The sequence below is a fragment of the Sus scrofa genome, chromosome 2 (genome assembly GCF_054392235.1).
Source record: "Sus scrofa isolate SSC_HxYL_T2T_F1_AM1 chromosome 2, Sscrofa_HxYL_maternal_Yorkshire_Landrace_v2.0, whole genome shotgun sequence".
Classification (NCBI taxonomy): domain Eukaryota; kingdom Metazoa; phylum Chordata; class Mammalia; order Artiodactyla; family Suidae; genus Sus; species Sus scrofa.
The window spans coordinates 9,067,734-9,086,289 of NC_139384.1; the positions used below are offsets into that span (position 1 = coordinate 9,067,734).

Sequence of the window (18,556 nt, forward strand, 5' to 3'; positions counted from 1 at the left end):
TATTATTGATACCAGTAACTTATTATTACTCTGCCTCCTAATAAATATTTAAAGTGACCTTTAACTTAAGGGACCTAACAGCCTAGGGGGCGATGGAGGCTAAGCAGTCAACAAGACTACATAGCAGGGGGCTAAATGTTAATGGAGTAAATACTGGAGCTAGGAGGTGGAGAGGGGGTGGTCAAAGCAGGCTTCCCTCAGAAAGCAAACCCAGAGTCCAGTCCAAAAATGACTGGGGGTTATTTCCTGCCACAGAAGAGGCGGGAAAACCCAGACAGAAGGACTGGTATGTGCAAAAGCCAGGAAGAGCTAGAAGGCCTGTTTTGCAATCTGCACTAGGTAACCTCAAGTGATGGGGGATGAACTCAATACTAACTACCAACATTTACACAGTACAGTTTTGTCTGGTGCCTTAGGTTCGTGCTATGGTTATCCTCGCTTTACAAATGGGACAGTAACAAACAAACAAACAAACAAAAAATGGGGTAGGAGGAAGCCAGACTACTGGCATTTAAGTTTCCTCCTGGGAGACTGGGGTGTCACAGAGAAGTCTTTTTCTGACCCGAACTCACGGCATGGCATATAGAGGTTCCCAGGATAAAGGTCAAATAGGAGCTGTAGCTGCCGGTCACAGCCACAGCCACAGCCACAGCCACGCCAGATCCAAGCCACAACCTACACCACAGCTCACAGCAATGCCAGACCCTAAACCCACCAACCGAACGGCATCTTCATGGATACCAGTCAGATTAGTTTCCCCGGCTCCACAACAGGAACTTCTCACGGAGAAGTGTTTTTTTTTTCTGCTTTTTTTTTTTTTTTTGGTCCTTTTGCCATTTCTTGGGCCGCTCTCGCGGCATATGGAGGTTCCCAGGCTAGGGGTCCAATCAGAGCTGTAACCACCGCAACCTTGGGATCCGAGCTGCGTCTGCGACCCACACCACAGCTCACAGCAACGCCGGATCCTTAACCCACTGAGCAAGGCCAGGGATCGAACCTGCAACCTCATGGTTCCTAGTCGGATTCCTTAACCACTGCGCCATGATGGGAACGCCTCATGGAGAAGTCTTAATCAGGGAGGTGATGACAGGATCTAATCAGATATTGTGTTTTGCAAAGATCGCTTTGGCAGTGGGGGCGGAGGATGGCTCAACTCCCCCCAGAGGATGAGCAGGTCAAAGAGCGCATGCATTTCTATGGACATTGCTCTATAACTTTCCAAACGGTTTCGCTAAGGGGTCGTATCGGGAACTGGCTTCATGGGCCCATGGGTTTCAGGGGGGCAGCATCCGTCCTCTCCACCACCGCCAAGGCGCCTCGGCTGAGGATGTGGAGCGGTGGCGTCCCCTCCCGTCCGCGACTCCCACGCGCCGCCGGTCGGGGTCCGCTCTGGGCGGGGGCGGCCGGGCCGGGCCCGCGTGGTCTGGCTCTCTGCGGCACCCGTCCACGGCCGCCTCCACGTGACCCAAACAGATTCGGGCACTTCCGCTTCCCCCGGGCTTTCTTCTCGTCAGTGTCCGCGGCCGGGCCGCTGCCGGTGAGTAAGCGAGCGCCCGGCTGGGGCTTTGGAGGCGGGGTTGCGCGCCGGTGGGGGGCGCACCACGCCGACCCCCTCCACCCTCCTCGTCCCTCCAGGTCCCCGCGGAAGCGGCGGTGGCGGCGTCATGGCGGAGCTGACGGCTCTGGAGAGTCTCATCGAGATGGGCTTCCCCAGGGGACGCGCGTAAGGGAGCCCCCTAACGCGGGACCGCGGGGGTCGCGGACCTGCCCAGGCCTTTGCCCCAGCCTGGCCTCAGGCTCTCCGCCCCAGCCTGATGAGCGCCATGGCTGGTGGGCGCTATTCACGGTGTTTCTGCCCCCAGGGAGAAGGCTCTGGCCCTCACAGGGAACCAGGGCATCGAGGCTGCGATGGACTGGTGAGAGCTGAGACCGGGTGCAAGGGGCCTGGGGGCGGCTGGGAGGGGCAGTCTCAACGTTATGACCTTCCTCCTGACTTTCCCCGCCAGGTTGATGGAGCACGAAGACGACCCCGATGTGGACGAGCCACTAGCGACGCCCCTTGGACATGTCCTGGGACGGGAACCCACCCCTTCGGAGCAAAGTAGCCCCGAAGGTCCTGACTGAGGGACACAGCGTGATTATTCAGGAGGGCCCGAGGAGGAGGCTGAACGAGTAATAACACTGATTGTTTCTTTGCAGGACCTGGGTCTGCTGCCGGAGAAGGCAAACCCCCGCTGAGTGAAGAGGAAAGACAGGAACAGACTAAGAGGTGTGAGAAACAAGCCCACATTCCTGAGGGTCACCTCCCACTTCTCCCCAGTACACAAGTCTGATCAAAGAACCTCGAACTTTCCGCCTTCCCTCTTTCTTTCTTGGCTTTTTCCTCTTTGAGTCTTCCATCTGTTTTGGGACCGTGTTCGCAGATTTTGTTTTCCTGAGACTGCCGTCATAAACTCCCAGTTTACATTCATTTCTCTTGAACTTGCTGCGCCACAGGATGTTGGAGCTGCTGGCCCAGAAGCAGCGGGAACGTGAAGAGAGAGAGGAGCGGGAGGCCCTGGAACGCGAACGGCAGCGCCGGAGACAAGGGCAGGAGTTGTCAGCTGCCCGACAGCGGCTCCAGGAGGATGAGATGCGCCGGGCTGCTGAGGAGCGGCGGAGGGAAAAGGCTGAAGAGTTAGCGGCCAGGTCTGGGTGCTGGGACTGTTGGCTGAGATGAGGAAGGAATCAGGATTTGTTCTGTCCGTGTCTGACCTGCTTTGTTCCTGTCTGCGTTCCAGACAAAGAGTCCGAGAAAAGATCGAAAGGGACAAAGCAGAGAGAGCCAAGAAGGTAGGTGATTGGGAAGAGCCTGAGGATGATGAAGTGGGTGGGTCAGGAAGCTTTTCTGGCTTCAGAGGAGGAAAGGGTGGCCTTGGTGCCTGATTGTTTTATCTCCTTTGTCCTCCAGTATGGGGGTAGTGTGGGTTCTCAGCCACCCCCACCTACGACGACAGAGCCAGGTCCTGTTCCCGCCTCTCCCAGCCAGGAGCCTCCCACGAAGCGGGAGTATGACCAGTGTCGCATCCAGGTACTGATTCTGATTCCTGTCATGCTCCTGGGATCCCTTCGTTGGTTTCTAAGGGACCCAACTCAGCCCGGAGCTTTTTTCAGTTATGTTCCCCTTTGCCAAACCTCTCCCTTTTTTGTAAATGACTTTTGCAATCCTATCTCCTCTGCTCTTAGGAACGGTGTCAAATTTCACTCGCCCCAGTCTTATTTAAATCCATACCCATCTCTTATTCAGCAGTTTACCTTTTTATTTGTTCATAATGTTTTCATTTGGTTTATTATACAGCTGTTTGCATGCTGTGGGATCTGTCCAGGTATATGGTATAATCTTGTCCTTGTTTTCCTTAAACTGTGAATAAGTCGGGAGTCTCTCTCCAGCATTCAGTAAAGCTGAACCTCAGTGGTTGGCCATTTAGATGCTTTAAATAGTAATTTTGCTGGTTCAGTCTCGGAGAGGAAGAGAAGCCATCATTGCTCTTCTTCTCCTTACCTAGGCCCCCTACTCAGCTTTGACGCTCACAGTACTGTCTCTCCTGCTCTCTAGGTCAGGCTGCCAGATGGGACTTCCCTGACCCAGACGTTCCGGGCACGGGAACAGCTGGCGGCCGTCAGGCTCTATGTGGAGCTCCACCGTGGGGAGGAGCTAGGAGGGGGCCAGGACCCTGTGCAGTTGCTCAGTGGCTTCCCCCGGCGGGCCTTCTCAGAAGCTGACATGGAGCGGCCTCTGCAGGAGCTGGGTATGACACGTGGCACCAGAAACCAGGATTTGGGGGATAGGAGGCATCCATGAGGAGGGAAGGGGAGGTGCAAAGAGAAGGGACCTTGTGGAGATGGTGCGAGGCCAGGAACTTGGGGGAGGCAAGAAGCAGGTATCGCTGTGGTTCACACCTGTTTTCTTCCATCTTCAGGACTTGTGCCTTCTGCTGTCCTCATTGTGGCCAAGAAATGTCCCAGCTGAGAGGCCTTTTCCCACCATCCCTCTCTGACTTTTCCATCTTTGATAAAGCACTGACATCTTCCTAATAAATAGACCCTCTGAGTTCTGTATGTGCCTGACTCCTTCCTGAATGGCTAGGAAGGAAGGAAGACATTTAGAATAGACCCTATTCCTCATTTTATGTTTCCAAGGGAAACTGGTTTCTAATCTCTAGGTCTGAGAGGTTGTGCAGAGGTTGAGGGGGAGGGGGAGTATGGGGAGTCCACTGGGGAGCACCTTTTGCTGCTGTGGGTAAGGCAGGGCCGAAGCCTGAAATCCTTACTAGCGACGCGCCTTCTATAATTAAGCCTAGTTTCTTCTTTAGTAAAGCAGAGATGATAGTATCTGTTAATTGGAGTTGTAGAGGGTTAAATAATACTGACACAAGGTGCTTTAGTACAGTGCTTGGCACCTAATAAGTGTCCAATAAGTATTAGCTACCGAAAGGGGTAATTTAAAAAAATAGGGCCTTGGAGTTCCCGTCCTGGCACAGTGGTTAATGAACCTGACTAGGAGCCACGAGGTTTCGGGTTCGATCCCTGGCCTTGCTCAGTGGGTTAAGGATCCGGCGTTGCCGTGAGCTGTGGTGTAGGTCACAGACGCAGCTCAGATCCTGCGTGGCTGTGGCCCTGGTGTAGGCAGGCGGCTATAGCTCCGATTAGACCCCTAGCCTGGGAACCTCCATGTGCCACAGGAAGTGGCCCTAGAAAAACCAAAAAGACCAAAAAAAAAAAAATAGGGCCTTTCACAAACAGGAGTATTAGTGTGCTCTTCACAACTGCATCTCTGAGTTGCTGTTGTGGCTCAGCAGTTATGAACCCAACTGGTATCCGTAAGGCTGTGGGTTCAATCCCTGGCCTCACTCAGTGGGTTAAGGATCCGGCATTCCTATGAGTTATGTCAGCCAACAACTGCAGCTACAATTCGACCCCAAGCCTGGGAATTTCCATATGGTGCAGCCCAAAAAAGCAGAACACAAACAAACGAACAACAAACCAAAAAGGGAGTTCCTGTTGTGGTGCATTATCCCATTTTATTTTATTTTACTTTTTGGCCACGTTCAGGGTATGTGGACGTTTCCAGGCCAGGGATCAAACCTGAACCACAGCAGTTACCCCTGGGCCACTGCAGTGACAATGCCAGATCCCTAACCCACGGTGCCACAAGAGAACTCCAATTATCCCGTTTTACAGATTGGGACACCAACGTGCAGGCTTGCCCGAAGCGGCACAGGTAGCAAGTAGTAGAACCTAGACAGACACCCACCTGGGAGCCCGACTAGGCCTCGGGCTCTAAACTGCCAAGCTCCTTCAACACAGCCCCTCTTGCTGCTTCCCATCACCTGATCCTAGTGTTCCCTCACATGGCTGCTGACCTCTTTTCTCTCATCCCCTGGGCTGGGAAAGAGGCCATAAGTGAGGATCACACTTGACAAATACATCCACTTATGACTTCACCATCAGGTAACTTAAAACTGCACCAATGCCCATATCTGGCTTTACACCTCAGTGTCACCAAGCTTTATTTAGTGTTCTAGCTTTATTTAATAAAAGCGAGGGTGCTGCCACCCCCCCCCACATCACCCCACCACCACCACCAATCTTGTTTGGAACCACAGGACATAAGGTAGACAAAAGGGAAGTGAACTGGTTGGTCTGGCTATGGGGTTGTCACCCCACTGACAGCTTTTATCTCATCCCTTCAGTGGCATCGCCAATAGATCCTATGACCCAATTCAGAGTTTGACGACCACTGCAGTGAAAACCTGGAGGGAGGACAACCCCATTGCATTTAGGGAGAGGCTGCCCTCTGCCAGGCACTGCACTTCACATTCCTAAATTCACCTTCTTTACAACAACCTGCAAGATAATTTTCACCTTTTATGGCACAGGACTGAGGCTCAGGTTTTAGGACACGCAGGAGTTGAAAGGAGATTGGATTCCAAGCACCCTCCTCTTACTAGTCCTACCACGGGGTGGGGGTGGGGCCTCCAAGGGTTAAAGACCACAGATGGCAGCATGGCACAAGTTAATTACTAAAAGCCCCTCGCCTCATTCAAAGGAAAGGAACCCAAGGTGTCCTCTACCGGCATTTACTGCACACGAGTTTCCAGGATACCTATGATTTCAAGAATGTCACTTGGTTATCCTCAAAGAACACTCCACACAAGACCACATGACCTGAGTGGTGTTTTGAAAACGTGGTTGCTCTGCCTATTGGGCTTCAGCTTCACATGGGGGGCGGGGCAGGCGGAAGTTGCAGTCTTTCGGGCTCGCAGCACCGACCCCCAAAACACTCTAGGCTTTTACCGGCATCCAAACCGCAGAGTCACTCTGGATGAAGGAACATGATTTATTGGTTCCTTCAGTTAAGCCGCATCCGACGCCCCGGCCCGCAACGTAGACGTTAAAACACAGTCAGTACAGGGTTTGGGGGGCGGGGGGTAACGTGCTCACCCAGCAGCAGCTCCCCAGGACCCGGAGAGGCCTGCGCGTGGCATCTGGGTCTGGACTCCTCGCCGGCCCACAAAGGAGAAAGGCTGCCTTGGACTCCTGCGTGGGAGCGGAGGTCACGGCGCCCACGGGAGCAGGTCCGGGCTCAGGCTGACCTCCCGCCGCCGCCGCTCATCCAGTTCTTCCTCCAGGCCACGTTCTCTTGTGTGGCCGCTGCCTCCTGCAGAGTGGCCAGCAGTAGCTGTTTGGTCCTGGCTGCCTCGTCCCTGCGCTGCGGGTCCTGCTCCGGTATCTCCTGCCGGGAGGAAGGGAGGGTTGCGGTCCGGGCCCCCAGCCCTGCGGTGCTCTCTGCCCGCCTACCCACCTGCTCCCACCTTTAGTATCGCCTGCTTCTGCTGCTCTCCCGGGGTCACGAGGACAAACAGCGCAGAGCCCACGCCAGCCCCCACGCCCAGCACTGCGCCCACGATCAGCGCTTTGCGCAAGGGCTCCATGACCGACAGCGCGATCAGCGAGGCGCCCTCCGGAGCCGCCCGGAGCCCAGCAAGGCGGCTGCGACGTCTCACCGTCCCCGGCGCAGGCTAGAGCGCCCCTCGGCAGGGGACCATAGAGACGAAGCTGGGCTAGAGAAGGCCCGGCCGGGGAAACGTTTCAAATCCACAACGCCTGCGAGGGAAGATTGGATTGAGCTGAGGAGGCCGAGCCGGTCGGGAGGGGATGACACCCAAGACCGAGCGTGGGGGCTTAGTGTCGTGAAATCCCGAGTGGGATTGCGAAGGGGAGGATGTGTGTCTTCGTGGTTACTGTGGGTTTTACAGTTGCCCAGCTCCGCAATGTCTTTGATAGAGGGCTAGAGCTGTGCTCTGCAGTTTCCTACAATAACTCATGCTTTTACAATACAGTACATAATGGACATCCAAATACTTATAAACGTCAATCTATTGACGCCCTTCAATCCCTTCAACTCTTGAGCAAAAATTCAAAGCTTAGTGTACCATGTGGCGGAAAGGATATTTTTTTATTTATATATTTCGTTTTTTTTTTCTTGTTCAACACAAACATTACATTTCTCTTCCCTTAGCATGTTTTTTGTTTGTTTTGTTTTGTTTTGAATCATGAAAACTGGATTTTGCGTAACATCCCAAATGCGAGTTTGGAGAAGAAAACACTTCTTAGTTGTGGGCAAGTCATTGAAGTTCTTTGTGCCTTGGTTTCTACATCAGAAAATGAGGCTAATAACAATATAAACTTAGGATAATTAGGTTCATATGTAAAGCATTTAAAACAGTTTCTGGAGTTCCCGTTGTGGCGCAGTGGTTAAGGAATCCGACTAGGAACCATGAGGTTGCAGGTTCGATCCCTGGCCTTGCTCAGTGGGTTGCTGTGAGCTGTGGTGTAGGTTGCAGACGCGGCTCGGATGTAGGCTGGCGGCTACAGCTCTGATTGGACCCCTAGCCTGTGACCCTCCATATGCCGCGAGGGCAGCCCACGAAATGGCAAAAAGACAAAAATAAAATAGCTTCTGGCAAATAGCAAACACCATATAAACATTTATTAAATAAGATACAAAGAAACATGTCAATTTGGGAGATCCAGTAAATGGAAGAATCAGGAAATTCCAAGTCTATTAACCACGCTCTTCACTTCCAGGGCTTTAATCCAGATGCCGTCCCCGCCTTTCCCAGTGTCATCAGCTAGCGAGTAGAAATAAATCTCCGATTCTACCTCTTGGGATTGTCCCCTCCCCTGGAGGTCCCATAATCTCCTAGCCATGTCAGCCTCCTCTCCTCAGAAGTGATTAAGGGGCCGGGCTCCAAAGCAGATTAAAGGGAGTCTGTGGGGTGCATTGAGCAGGGGTTCTCTACTCTGAGTTCAACCATCATAAGTATCAGTACCCATGGCTTTTGTGCCAGAGAATGAGGAATGAGCCTTGGCCTGGATTTAGCCCAGGCCCCACCCAGCATCCAGAAAGTCCTAGGCTGCCCAGCACTCGCTGGGAGGGGAGAGGAGAAATTGGCAGAGTTGAAGGTCAGCCGGCTGTTCGGGTTAGTACTTCCTCACCCTCGGATCTCTTGCTGGCTCATCCTCCAGTTTGGGCCAAGCCCCCTGCTGTGTCTGTCCAGGTTGTCTCTCTAAAGACCTGCTTCCCCTCCATCGTGATGGAAGCCTCTGAGGTGAGCAAAGAGAGTGGGGAGCTCTGGTGGCCACACAATGATGTGTGATGATGAGGAAGAGGAGGCTTAGGTCTTCCAGGACGGATGTGAAGAGCCCTGTGAGGGAGGTGGCTGGTTCTTAAGGGGGCTGTTGTGGAGTTCCCATCGTGGCTTGGTAATAACGAACCTGAATAGGACTCTGGTTTGATCCCTGGTCTTGCTCGGTGGGTTAAGGATCCAGCATTGCCCTGAGCTGTAGTTGCACATGTGGCTCGGATCCTGGGCCTTGCATTCAGCAGCACAGAGTAGGCGCTCAGCAAACATTAGTGAAGAAAAATGTAGAGGTGAGAGATAAGAGTCAAGGTGTTTGGCAAAGTTGACCTGTTTAAAGGTCAGTTGTGGTATCAAACAAGTGACAACTTTTAATACGTATTTTTAATATTTTAAAATCTTTTTGTCAAGGGTTAAGATAATAAAATCACCCAAATCAACTACTCAGAGTTAACATTTTATATCTTCTTTTTCTCATGTCTATATACTGTTAAGCTGCTTGGGGGGGAGGGACACAGAATTACTATGTGTCACTGTGCTGAACACTTTTTTTTTTGTCTTGTTGCCTTTTCTAGGGCCACACTGGCAGCATATGGAGGTTCCCAGGCTACGGGTCGAATTGGAGCTAAAGCTGCTGGCCTGTGCCACAGCCACAGCCACACCAGATCCTAGCCGTGTCTGCAACCTACACCACAGCTCATGACAATGCCGGATCCTTAATCCATTGAGCGAGGCCAGGGATCGAACCCACGCCCTCATGGTTCCTAGTCGGATTCGTTAACCGCTGAGCCATGACGGGAACTCCATGTGCTGAACACTTTTAACTCATGATTTTCAGGACCCAGTGAGGAAGGATTATTCTTCCTCATGCAGAAACAGACTGTGAAGGTAGGTTGTATTACTTTTGCCTTTTTTTGGGGGGTCTTTTTAGGGCGGCACCTGCAGCACGTGGAGGTTCCCAGGCTAGGGGTCGAATCTATGTCACAGCCACAGCAATGCCAGATCCGAGCCACATCTGTGACCTATACCACAGCTCAGAGAAATACTGGATCCTTAACCCACTGAGCGAGGCCAGAGGATCAAACCTGAATCCTCATGGATGCTAGTCAGATTCATTTCCCCTGAGCCACGATGGGAACTCCTGCTGTATTATTTTCATAAGCAAAAAAAATACATGAATTGATCTCATTTTTTTTAAAAGCCTCGTGGATTTCCCTTGTGGCACAGTGAGTAGGGATCTGGCTTTGTCACTACAGCAGCACGGGAGCTGCTACGGCTTGCGCTCAATTAACTTCAACATGCCCACGGAGGTGGCCAAAAACCCCAACCAACCAGTAACATGTGAGGTATATTTTTTACTGTTAATAGGCTCTTTAACTCCTGCTCCCGCACTAAGCTGGGCTTGGAGCTGGCTAGATCCTAGATCTCTCTTAAGAATCTTTAACCAGAACTCAGCTGGGGGTAGGAACAGCTAGAGAAGATGTATCCTGGATTCCAGAGGACAGAGGGTGGGAGGAAGCCCCCAATCCTTGTTCTGTCTGGGACCCAGCATCAGACTTCTGGGTGTGCAGAAGCTGCTTTGTGGAATATTCCCACTCCCTGCCTCTCAGGACCTTTTAAGTATCACTCTCTCCTTCAAACATTTCACCTATAGATTTGTGAAGCCCTTCTATTCATCCTTTCCCAAACTTCCCCTTTTACAAGTGAGAAAAAGGCTTAAAGGTTATGCCATCAGGTCATATCCAAAGGGCTTGGATTAAGAATTCTTACGAGTTCCCGCTGTGGCACAGCGAATTAAAAACCTGACTGCAGGAATTCTGGTGTGGCTCAGCAGTTAATGAACCCAGCTAGTATCCATGAGGATGCAAGTTTGACCCCTGACCTCACTCAGTGGGTTAATAAGGATCTGGTGTTGTGGTGAGCTGTGGTGCAGGTCGCAGATGTGGCTCAGATCCAGTGCTACTTTGGCTGTGGTATAGGTCAGCAGCTATAGCCCCAATTCGACTCCTAGCCTGGGAACCTCCTCCATATGCTGTGCATGCAGCCCTTAAAAAAAAAAAAAAAATCTGACTGCAGCAGCTCAGGTCACTGCAGAGGCATGGGTTTGATCCCCAGCCTGGCCCAGTAGGTTAAGGATCTGGTGTTGTCACAGTTGTACAGTTGTGACATAGTTTGCAGCTGCAGTTGGGATTCAGTCCCTGGCTTGGGAACTTCCATATACTGCAGCTGTGACCAAAAAAAAAGGAAAAAAAAATCCTTTCAGTGCTTCTTAAGAGTTCAGTTGGAGATGTGGAATAATCCACTTGAACTGTCTCTGTTCAGCACTCATCTTGGCACTGCTAAGTGTTTCACCTATCACTCTAAGTAGTCTCCATAACTCTAACCTTGCAGATGAGTAAACTGGGGCACGGAAATGTAATACTATGTGCACTCAGGTAATAAATGCCAAGATTTCCTTATTTTCCAGTTATCTTGCAAAGACAAAGCTCTCTCCAACTCTCTTCACCCAAAAGAAACACTAGGGCCAGGCCTAAAAAGTCTTTTAATTGCAGCCTCGAACCATGTAAGCAAAGTAGGTGATGCCCCTGAAAGGGCCCAGCTCCTGCACAGTCACAGCCCAGCCTCTGGACCCTTGTTCCAGGCAGGGCAGCCGCACATCAGGGTCCTCATCTGAGAACTGAATCAGGGTCCCCTGGGGGCTTAGAACCCTCAGGCATTCTGACAGCAGCTTGTAAGCCCCAGGCAGACCACCACGGGCAACAGCATCCCAGGTGCCCTTGTCCAGTACTAGCTGGAAGGAGCCTGAGGGAGCTACTGGCTCCAGGTTCTGGGCATCAGCCTGCAGGAAATGGAGGCGGGAGGCGAGATGTCCAGGGGACAGGGGTGTTTGGCCTTGGCCGCCCTCCAGGAGGCTGTTCATGTGGGCCAAGGCCACAGGAGAGAAGTCCACCCCAAGCACGTCCACGGGGTGTGGGCATTTGGTGTAGAGGCCTGTACACAAGTTCGAGGTCCCACAGCCTACGTCCAACACCCGCGGTGGACAGGCAGACCGTGCCTCCTGCAGAAGCGGCAGTAGGAGCCCCTGGACTTCCTCGTAGCCAAAGAACCAGTCGAAGGTGCGAACGCTGCCCTGACGGGGCTGGGCATGGAGCTTATCCCAGAGGCAGCGATCCGCCAGGCAGCTGTCAGCCAAGGAGCCTGTGGACGAGTGGAGGACACAGGTCACACAGGGCCCAGTTCTATCAACGGCTGCAAAATCGGCGTTTCTATACCCTGGGATTTTGAGTCACAGATTTAGGGACTAGACTCCCGGCTAACGACGAGCTCCCTTGACCTCCCACTTTGTCCACCTTTCCTACCCGCCAAGGCGCGGTGCGTTCCCGCCGCCAGGCTCGCCACGTGGAGGGTTCGGCGCAGGGCTGCCATCTATGGAAGTGCCGGCAAGGTCGGCCAGAGAAACTTCCGCGAAAATGTCGCCCGTTCTCGGGCAGGGTCTGAGGTCCAAGGAAAGATTTGCAAAATCCGTCTAGCGGAACCACGCATACAGCCTATCTCTCCAGCCTTGGGGGAAAAAGAACGCGGACACAAACTTGCTATCGTATGACCGGCCTTTATTGTTTGCAATTGGAGGTGGAAGATGAAAGACAGCTTCGGCTCCTTGGGCGGCCCCACAGACCTGAAATCAAAGGAGAAGACGTGAGCACACCGGGGAGGAGCCTAGTAATCTCGGTTCTGCCCTGCTCCTTGGAGCCCTGTGTCCCGGCGCTTGAGGATAGAACCCGCGGACTGGAAGCTGCGGGTACCGAAGACATGACGCCGAGGGGGCCAGAGCCCTTTCCCTCTACCTCCGTACATTACGGGTGCCGGGACCGCACGCCCGAACCCCGCCAAGAAAAGGAGGGTCCGCCGGCCCCGCACGTAATCCCCGCCATACCCGCAGACCTACGCGGCAACAAGGAACTCACCTGGTCGCGGCCCTACGAGAGACCAGTGAAGGGACCGGGTTCCTTTATATAGCCCAGGACCCGCCCTCGGCCTTCTATTGGTTAACGGGGTTGAGGGGCGGGGCCTATACGGATCATGCGCAGAGCGGAAACGTGGATGCGGATACCGCTGCTCAACCATGGGTGCTCCGGGCGGAAAAATCAACCGGCCGCGAACGGTGACTATGTGGGAGCCCCGACTTTGTTTCCTGAGCACCCCGGAGCTCTTTAATCTCGCCCCAAATGGGGGTCGATGGGACAGTTTCGCTGGGTGCGGGATTCCGGGTCGCGGTGCGCGGCCGCCCTCTAATTGAGCATGTTCCTCCCCCCTAGGAGCTGAAGAAGAAGCTGTTCAAGCGACGGCGTGTGCTGAGCAGGGAGCGGCGACTGAGGCACCGTGTGGTCGGAGCCGTGATAGACGAAGGGCTGATCACAAGGCACCACCTCAAGAAGCGGGCGTGAGTGCCAGACCCTCTCCCCCTTGGTCCGCTCCACCGACTCTCCCTGTCGGATTCCGGAGCAGCTAACACCGCTCTGCTTTCCTTGTGCTCGCACGGTTATGCCTGGGACCACACGTCCACGGCTGTCGACTGTGTTTGTGCCTGAACGCTGCTAGCTTCTCACTGTAACGGGAGCTCTCAACCTGTCTTTGGGTATCGGACCCCAGTGAAAATATAAGGAGAGCTGCGCACTCCACCTCCCCAAGTAACATCGTATATTCACGTAGTTTTTGTTTGTTTGTTTGCATTTTAGGGCCGCACCCGAGGCATATGGAGGTTCATCAGGCTATGGGTCCAATCTGCGCTGGCCGGCCTACGCCACAGCCACAGCAACGCTGTATCCAAGCCGTATCTGCAACCTACACCACAGCTCACGGCAACGCCAGATCCTTAACCCACTGAGCGAGGCCAGGGATAGAACCCGCAACTTCATGGTTCCTAATGGGGTTCGTTTCTGCTGCGCCAGAGGAGAACTCCTCACGTAGATTTTTATTTTTATGAGTAAATTTAAAAGCACACATACAGGTGGACTGCAGACAGGGATTTCCCAGGTGGCTCAGCATGTTAAGGATTTGGCATTATCACTGCTGTGGCTTTGGTCACTGCTGATGGGCAGGTTACATCCCTGTCCAGGGAACTTCCACTTGCCCCAGGAAAGACCCCCTCCCAAAGAAAAAGTGCGGTAAACAAACAATTCGATGAATTTCTAGGAAGGCGCACATGGGATTTTGCATCCAAGTTTTAAGGCCCCCTGAGTCTTGGGGAGGAGTTCCAATCCCATCCTTTCATTGATTTATTTAGTACAAATATCTAGTTTATAATGTGGTGTAATGGATATATTTGATCTTTGTCTCCGGCGTCTGGCAGGATTTCCTGAGTAATGAAAGTGTCTTTTGGGAGTTCATGCTGTGGCACAGTGGGTTAAGAACCTGTCTGCAGGAGTTCCCGTCATGGCTCAGTGGTAACGAACCTGACTAGTATCCATGAGGACACAGGTTTGATACCTAGCCTCGCTCAGTGGGTTAAGGATCTGGCATTGCCATGAACTATGGTATAGGTCGCAGACAAAGCTCCGATCCCAGGTTGCTGTTGCTGTCTTGTAAGGCCAGCAGCTCTAGCTCTAGTCTGGGAACTTACATATGCCGAGAGTTCGGCCCTAAAAAGACCAAAAAAATAAATAAATAAAATAATAATCTGACTGCAAGCAGCCCCAGTTGCTGCACAGGTGTGGGTTCCATCTCCTGCTCTAAGCAGTGGGTTAAAGGATGTGGCATTGCTGCAGCTGCTTCATACTTCACAGCTACCTTCTTGGCCCGAAGTGCCTTTTTATTTCAGAAGAATCCCCTTTTGAGCACATCTAAGTTTATGCTATGATGACTAGGATGGTGTTGATCCTCAGAAAGATGAAGTGCTTAGAGGATTAGAAATTAAAACCCTGGGAGTTCCCGTCATGGCTCAGTGGTAATGACCCCAATTAGTATCCATGAGGACAAGGGTTCTATCCCTGGCCTCGCTCAGTGCGTTCAGGATCTGGGGTTGCTGTAAGCTGTGGTGTAGGTGGCAGACGAGGCTCGGATTCCACGTGGCTGTGGCTGTAGCATAGGCTGGCAGCTACAGTTCCGCTTCTGCCCCTAGCTTGGGAACTTCTATGGGCCAAAGATGCAGCCCTGAAAAGCAAACAAAAGAAAAGGAAATAATAAGCCCTACCCACGCAGCCTGTGGGAAGGGGCATGGGTGCTGTGGGTGCTCTGTAAAAACTCTTGGGGGTTCCTGCAGTTTCGCAGTGGATTAAGAGTCCCAGATGCCACAGCTGTGGCTAGGATTCAGTCCCTGGCCCAGGAACTTCCACATGCTGTGGGTGAGGCCATAAAAACAAACAGACAAAAAAACCTCTTGAACAAGCTCTTGATGAGCTTCCTAATTGGTGAACCGTTGGAGGTGCTGGGAGGTTGGCCCATGTGGGGAGGGCATGGAAAGCCCTGGCCCCTTCCCCATACCTTGCCCTGTGCTTCTCTTCCACCTGCTGTTCCTGAGTTGTATCACTTTCTAATAAATCAGTAAATGTTCCTTTGAGTTCTGTGAGCTGTCCTAGCAAATTATTGAATCTGGAAAAGGGATCATGAGACCTCCAGTTTATGACTAGTCGATCGAAAATATAGGTGACAACCTGGGTTTGTGATTGCTATTTAAAGTAGAGGAAGCTGGGAGTTCCCATCGTGGCACAGCGGAAACGAATCCGACTAGGAACCATGAGGTTGCGGGTTTGATCCCTGGCCTCGCTCAGTGGATTAAGGATCCGGTGTTGCTGTGAGCTGTGGGGTAGGCCAGCAGCTGTAGCTCCAATTAGACCCCTCGCCTGGGAACCTCCATATGCCACAGGTGCGGCCCTAAAAAGCAAAAATAAATAAAGTGGAGGAAGCCTTGTGAGGCTGAGCCCTTAGTCTGTGATGTCTGCTGCTCTTTTCAGGTAGATAGTATCCAAATTGCATTTAATTTTTATTTATTTATTGGTTTTGTTTTTGCTTTTTTACACTCAAGGGCATATGGAGGTTCCCGGGCTAGGGGTCTAATTGAAGCTATAGCTGCCGGCCTACGACACAGCCACAGCCACATCAGGTCCGAGCCGAGTCTTCGACCTACACCACAGCTTATGGCAACACCAGATCCTTAACCCACTGAGCAAGGTCAGGGATCAAACCTGAAACCTCATGGTTCCTAGTTGGATTCATTTCTGCTGCGCCATGCTGGGAACTCCAAATTGAGTTAAATTGTTAAGATATCCAGTCAGTGTTCACTGAGAATTTGGAAAATTGCTTCATTTTGGAAACTTAAGACCCCACCCACCCAACCCCCCATACATCTATAGTCAGAAGTATCAAGAATAAGAGGAGAGGGAGTTCCCTTCGTGGCACAGTGGTTAACGAATCCAACTAGGAACCATGAGGTTGCGGGTTTGATCCCTGGCCTTGCTCAGTGGGTTGAGGACCTGGCGTTGCTGTGAGCTGTGGTGTAGGTTGCAGACGCGGCTCAGATCCTGAGTTGCTGTGGCTCTGGTGTAGGCTGGTGGCTACAGCTCCGATTCGATCCCTAGCCTGGGAACCTCCATATGCTGTGGGAGCAGCCCAAGAAATGGCAAAAAGAAAAAAGAAAAAAAAAAAGAAAAAGAGGAGAGGAGTTTCCATTGTGGCTCAGTGGATTAAGAATCCAACTTTTTTTTTTTCAGGTTTTGTTTTTGTTTTTGTTTTTGTTTTTGTTTTTAAGGCTGCATCTGTGGCACATGAAGTTCCTTGAGGATTTGAGTTTGATCCCTGGCCTCATTTAGTGGGATCCCAAATGGCTGTGGCTGAGGTCAGCAGCTGTAGCTCCTGTTCGCCCTCTAGCCCAGGAACTTCCATATGCCACAGGTGCAACTCTAAAAAGAAAAAAAAAAAAAGGAGAAAAAGGGTTTTCTCTTACAAGTTTCTACTATATACTAAATATTAGTAATTAATCATTTTTTTTTTTAAGAATTTTAGGGCCACACCCACAGCATATGGAACTTCCCAGGCTAGGAATCAGAGCTGTAGTTGCTGGCCTATGCCATAGCCACAGCAATGCCAGATGCAGACCACATCTGCCACCTACATCACAGCTCATGGCAATGCCAGATCCTTAACCCACTGAGCGAGGCTAGGGATTGAACCTGCATCCTCGTGAATACTCGCAGATACTAATCAGGTTGGTTATCGCTGAGCCATGATGGGAACGCCAGCAATTAATGTTACTTTATATGTTGAGATTTACTTTCACTAAAGTATGTTAATGTCTAATGTTAGAGAAATTAAACTTAGAGCCCAGATTTTTTGGGGGGAGTGTGGGGGGTGGGGAGAGATTCCCAGGCTAGGTGTCCAATCAGAGCTGTAGCCACCAGCCTACAGCAGGGCTACAGCAACGCAGAATCCAAGCCGTGTCTTCGACCTACACCACAGTTCACGGCAACGCCGGATCCTTAACCCACTGAGCGAGGCCAGGGATCGAACCCACAACCTCATGGTTCCTAGTCGGATTCGTTAACCACTGTGCCACAAAAGGAACTCCTAGAGCCCAGATTTTTAAAGTTCTTTGACTTGGATCCAAACACCTTTTCAATAACTAGAACCAGTGTGTGGTCTCTTTGGTTCAGGTTAACCTGGACATTTTTGCCATTACCAACCCCTCAGGTCCAGTGCACGTGCCAACATTACTCTATCCGGGAAGAAGCGCAGAAAACTCCTCCAGCAGATCCGACTTGCCCAGAAAGAAAAAGCAGCAATGGAAGGTGAGGCTCAGGCATAGGAGTGGGGTGAGGGCGCAGCCTGGATTCATTTGGGTTCTTTATTGCTTCTTCTTTCCCTTTGCTCAGTGGAAGCCCCCTACAAGCCAGCCAGGACTAGTAATTCACAGCCAAAATTGAAAAAGAAGCCAAAGCCCCCCCAGGATGTAGACATGGAGGACCTCGAAAATCAGAGCTAAATTTCACACCCCTCGCACCAGAAGATTCTCAGCTGGAGCCAGGAGGAGACTCGATGGTTGTTTCAAAGGACTTGGGAGAAAGCGTTGCTCCTTTTCACTCTCCCCAGATTCCTCTTCCCTGATGGCTTAGTGACCTGACCTGGAGGGATGTATGGAGAGGGAAAGAGTGGAAAAGAAAGATTGGAGAGGGGGGCTTCCTGATGAGTCCACTCCATTTGTAATAAAGCCCTAGAGTTCTCACCGAGATGCCTGTGATTGAATGTAGGAAGAGGGATGGGCCATGAGAAGGGGCTGTGAGTGAGGAAACAAGACAATTGGGTAGCAGCTCTCTCTCTCTCTTTTTTTTTTTTTTTTTTTTGGTCTTTTTTTGCCTTTTCTAGGGCCGCTCCCATGGTATGTGAAGGTTCCCAGGCTAATAGGGGTCAAATCGGAGCTGTAGCCGCCAGCCTACACCAGAGCCACAGCAACGCGGGATCCGAGCCACGTCTGCGACCTACACCACAGCTCACGGCAACGCCAGATCCTTAACCCGCTTAGCAAGGCCAGGGACCGAACCTGCAACCTCATGGTTCCTAGTCAGATTCATTAACCACTGTGTCACGATGAGAACTCCAGTAACAGCTCATTTGAGCAAAGGCAGCAAGAAGCCAGCCTCCCTCCATGATGGCCTTTTCTCCCTAGTGAGTGACCTGCCAGCTTTCCATTTCTGACAAAAATAAGGATTATTGTAGAGGTGGCCAAGGAGGTAAGGGTCCTGATACTAGCCCTGCCACCTCCCGCGTGTGAGCAGGGTGGGCAGCTGACTGCATTTGTCTCTGCTTCCTTTGCTGGACATTATTCTTAATAAAGTGAACATTATTTTTCCCTTTGAACATTCAGAAATTCTGTTTGTTGGCGG

General features: G+C 51.7%; 5 protein-coding genes and 1 non-coding gene across 7 annotated transcripts; 3 read left to right on the top strand and 3 right to left on the bottom strand.

The window, feature by feature from the left end:
- The first annotated feature begins 1,503 nt into the window (after positions 1-1,503).
- UBXN1 (UBX domain protein 1) lies at positions 1,504-4,098 on the top strand. The gene is made up of 10 exons (XM_005660790.4): positions 1,504-1,537; positions 1,636-1,723; positions 1,863-1,916; positions 2,007-2,113; positions 2,200-2,269; positions 2,497-2,688; positions 2,781-2,832; positions 2,951-3,070; positions 3,596-3,788; positions 3,960-4,098. The coding sequence occupies exons 2-10, from the start codon at positions 1,665-1,667 to the stop codon at positions 4,007-4,009; spliced, it is 897 nt and encodes a 298-aa protein (XP_005660847.2). The 5' UTR covers positions 1,504-1,537; positions 1,636-1,664; the 3' UTR covers positions 4,010-4,098.
- UQCC3 (ubiquinol-cytochrome c reductase complex assembly factor 3) lies at positions 3,279-7,044 on the bottom strand. Of its 2 annotated transcripts, XR_014836895.1 has the most exons (3): positions 6,855-7,044; positions 4,964-6,775; positions 3,279-4,698 (listed from the first exon to the last, which is right to left on the bottom strand). XR_014836895.1 is itself a non-coding variant. In XM_003353827.4 (2 exons), exons 1-2 carry the CDS (start codon positions 6,972-6,974, stop codon positions 6,626-6,628), a joined length of 270 nt encoding a protein of 89 aa, XP_003353875.3. In that variant the 5' UTR covers positions 6,975-7,044; the 3' UTR covers positions 3,279-6,625. The 2 variants fall into 2 exon arrangements, 1 of the variants encoding a protein (XP_003353875.3); XM_003353827.4 differs by having other exon boundaries at positions 3,279-6,775.
- A 966-nt stretch (positions 7,045-8,010) lies between these two features.
- CSKMT (citrate synthase lysine methyltransferase) lies at positions 8,011-12,686 on the bottom strand. The gene is made up of 3 exons (XM_021082916.2): positions 12,650-12,686; positions 12,044-12,360; positions 8,011-11,882 (listed from the first exon to the last, which is right to left on the bottom strand). Exons 2-3 carry the CDS (start codon positions 12,108-12,110, stop codon positions 11,227-11,229), a joined length of 723 nt encoding a protein of 240 aa, XP_020938575.2. The 5' UTR covers positions 12,111-12,360; positions 12,650-12,686; the 3' UTR covers positions 8,011-11,226.
- Positions 8,397-10,338, top strand: LBHD1 (LBH domain containing 1). The gene is given in 6 exon segments (XM_085010291.1): positions 8,397-8,689; positions 8,691-8,752; positions 10,053-10,124; positions 10,127-10,156; positions 10,159-10,300; positions 10,302-10,338. Coding segments are annotated over 6 exon segments (636 nt in total).
- Positions 12,437-12,585, bottom strand: LOC146405079 (small nucleolar RNA SNORA57). Its single transcript, XR_014839236.1, has one exon. It is a non-coding gene; the product is annotated as a small nucleolar RNA SNORA57 (small nucleolar RNA).
- Positions 12,687-12,768: 82 nt separating the features above from the next.
- On the top strand, positions 12,769-18,530 carry C2H11orf98 (chromosome 2 C11orf98 homolog). The gene is made up of 4 exons (XM_013994207.3): positions 12,769-12,846; positions 13,001-13,125; positions 17,367-17,464; positions 17,549-18,530. Exons 1-4 carry the CDS (start codon positions 12,808-12,810, stop codon positions 17,656-17,658), a joined length of 372 nt encoding a protein of 123 aa, XP_013849661.3. The 5' UTR covers positions 12,769-12,807; the 3' UTR covers positions 17,659-18,530.
- The last annotated feature ends 26 nt before the right edge of the window (positions 18,531-18,556 follow it).

Bases quoted from the DNA above. Each gene is read 5' to 3' on its own strand.
- UBXN1 (XM_005660790.4), top strand. From the start codon at position 1,665: ATGGCGGAGCTGACGGCTCTGGAGAGTCTCATCGAGATGGGCTTCCCC. The intron at 2,270-2,496 runs GTGTGAGAAACA...GCTGCGCCACAG, and splicing joins AGACAGGAACAGACTAAGAG to GATGTTGGAGCTGCTGGCCC. The intron at 3,789-3,959 runs GTATGACACGTG...TTCCATCTTCAG, and splicing joins GCGGCCTCTGCAGGAGCTGG to GACTTGTGCCTTCTGCTGTC.
- UQCC3 (XM_003353827.4), bottom strand. From the start codon at position 6,974: ATGGAGCCCTTGCGCAAAGCGCTGATCGTGGGCGCAGTGCTGGGCGTG. The intron at 6,776-6,854 runs GTGGGAGCAGGT...TCCTCCCGGCAG, and splicing joins AGAAGCAGGCGATACTAAAG to GAGATACCGGAGCAGGACCC.
- CSKMT (XM_021082916.2), bottom strand. From the start codon at position 12,110: ATGGCAGCCCTGCGCCGAACCCTCCACGTGGCGAGCCTGGCGGCGGGA. The intron at 11,883-12,043 runs GTAGGAAAGGTG...ACTCGTCCACAG, and splicing joins AACGCACCGCGCCTTGGCGG to GCTCCTTGGCTGACAGCTGC.
- C2H11orf98 (XM_013994207.3), top strand. From the start codon at position 12,808: ATGGGTGCTCCGGGCGGAAAAATCAACCGGCCGCGAACG. The intron at 12,847-13,000 runs GTGACTATGTGG...CCTCCCCCCTAG, and splicing joins AAATCAACCGGCCGCGAACG to GAGCTGAAGAAGAAGCTGTT. The intron at 17,465-17,548 runs GTGAGGCTCAGG...CCCTTTGCTCAG, and splicing joins AGAAAAAGCAGCAATGGAAG to TGGAAGCCCCCTACAAGCCA.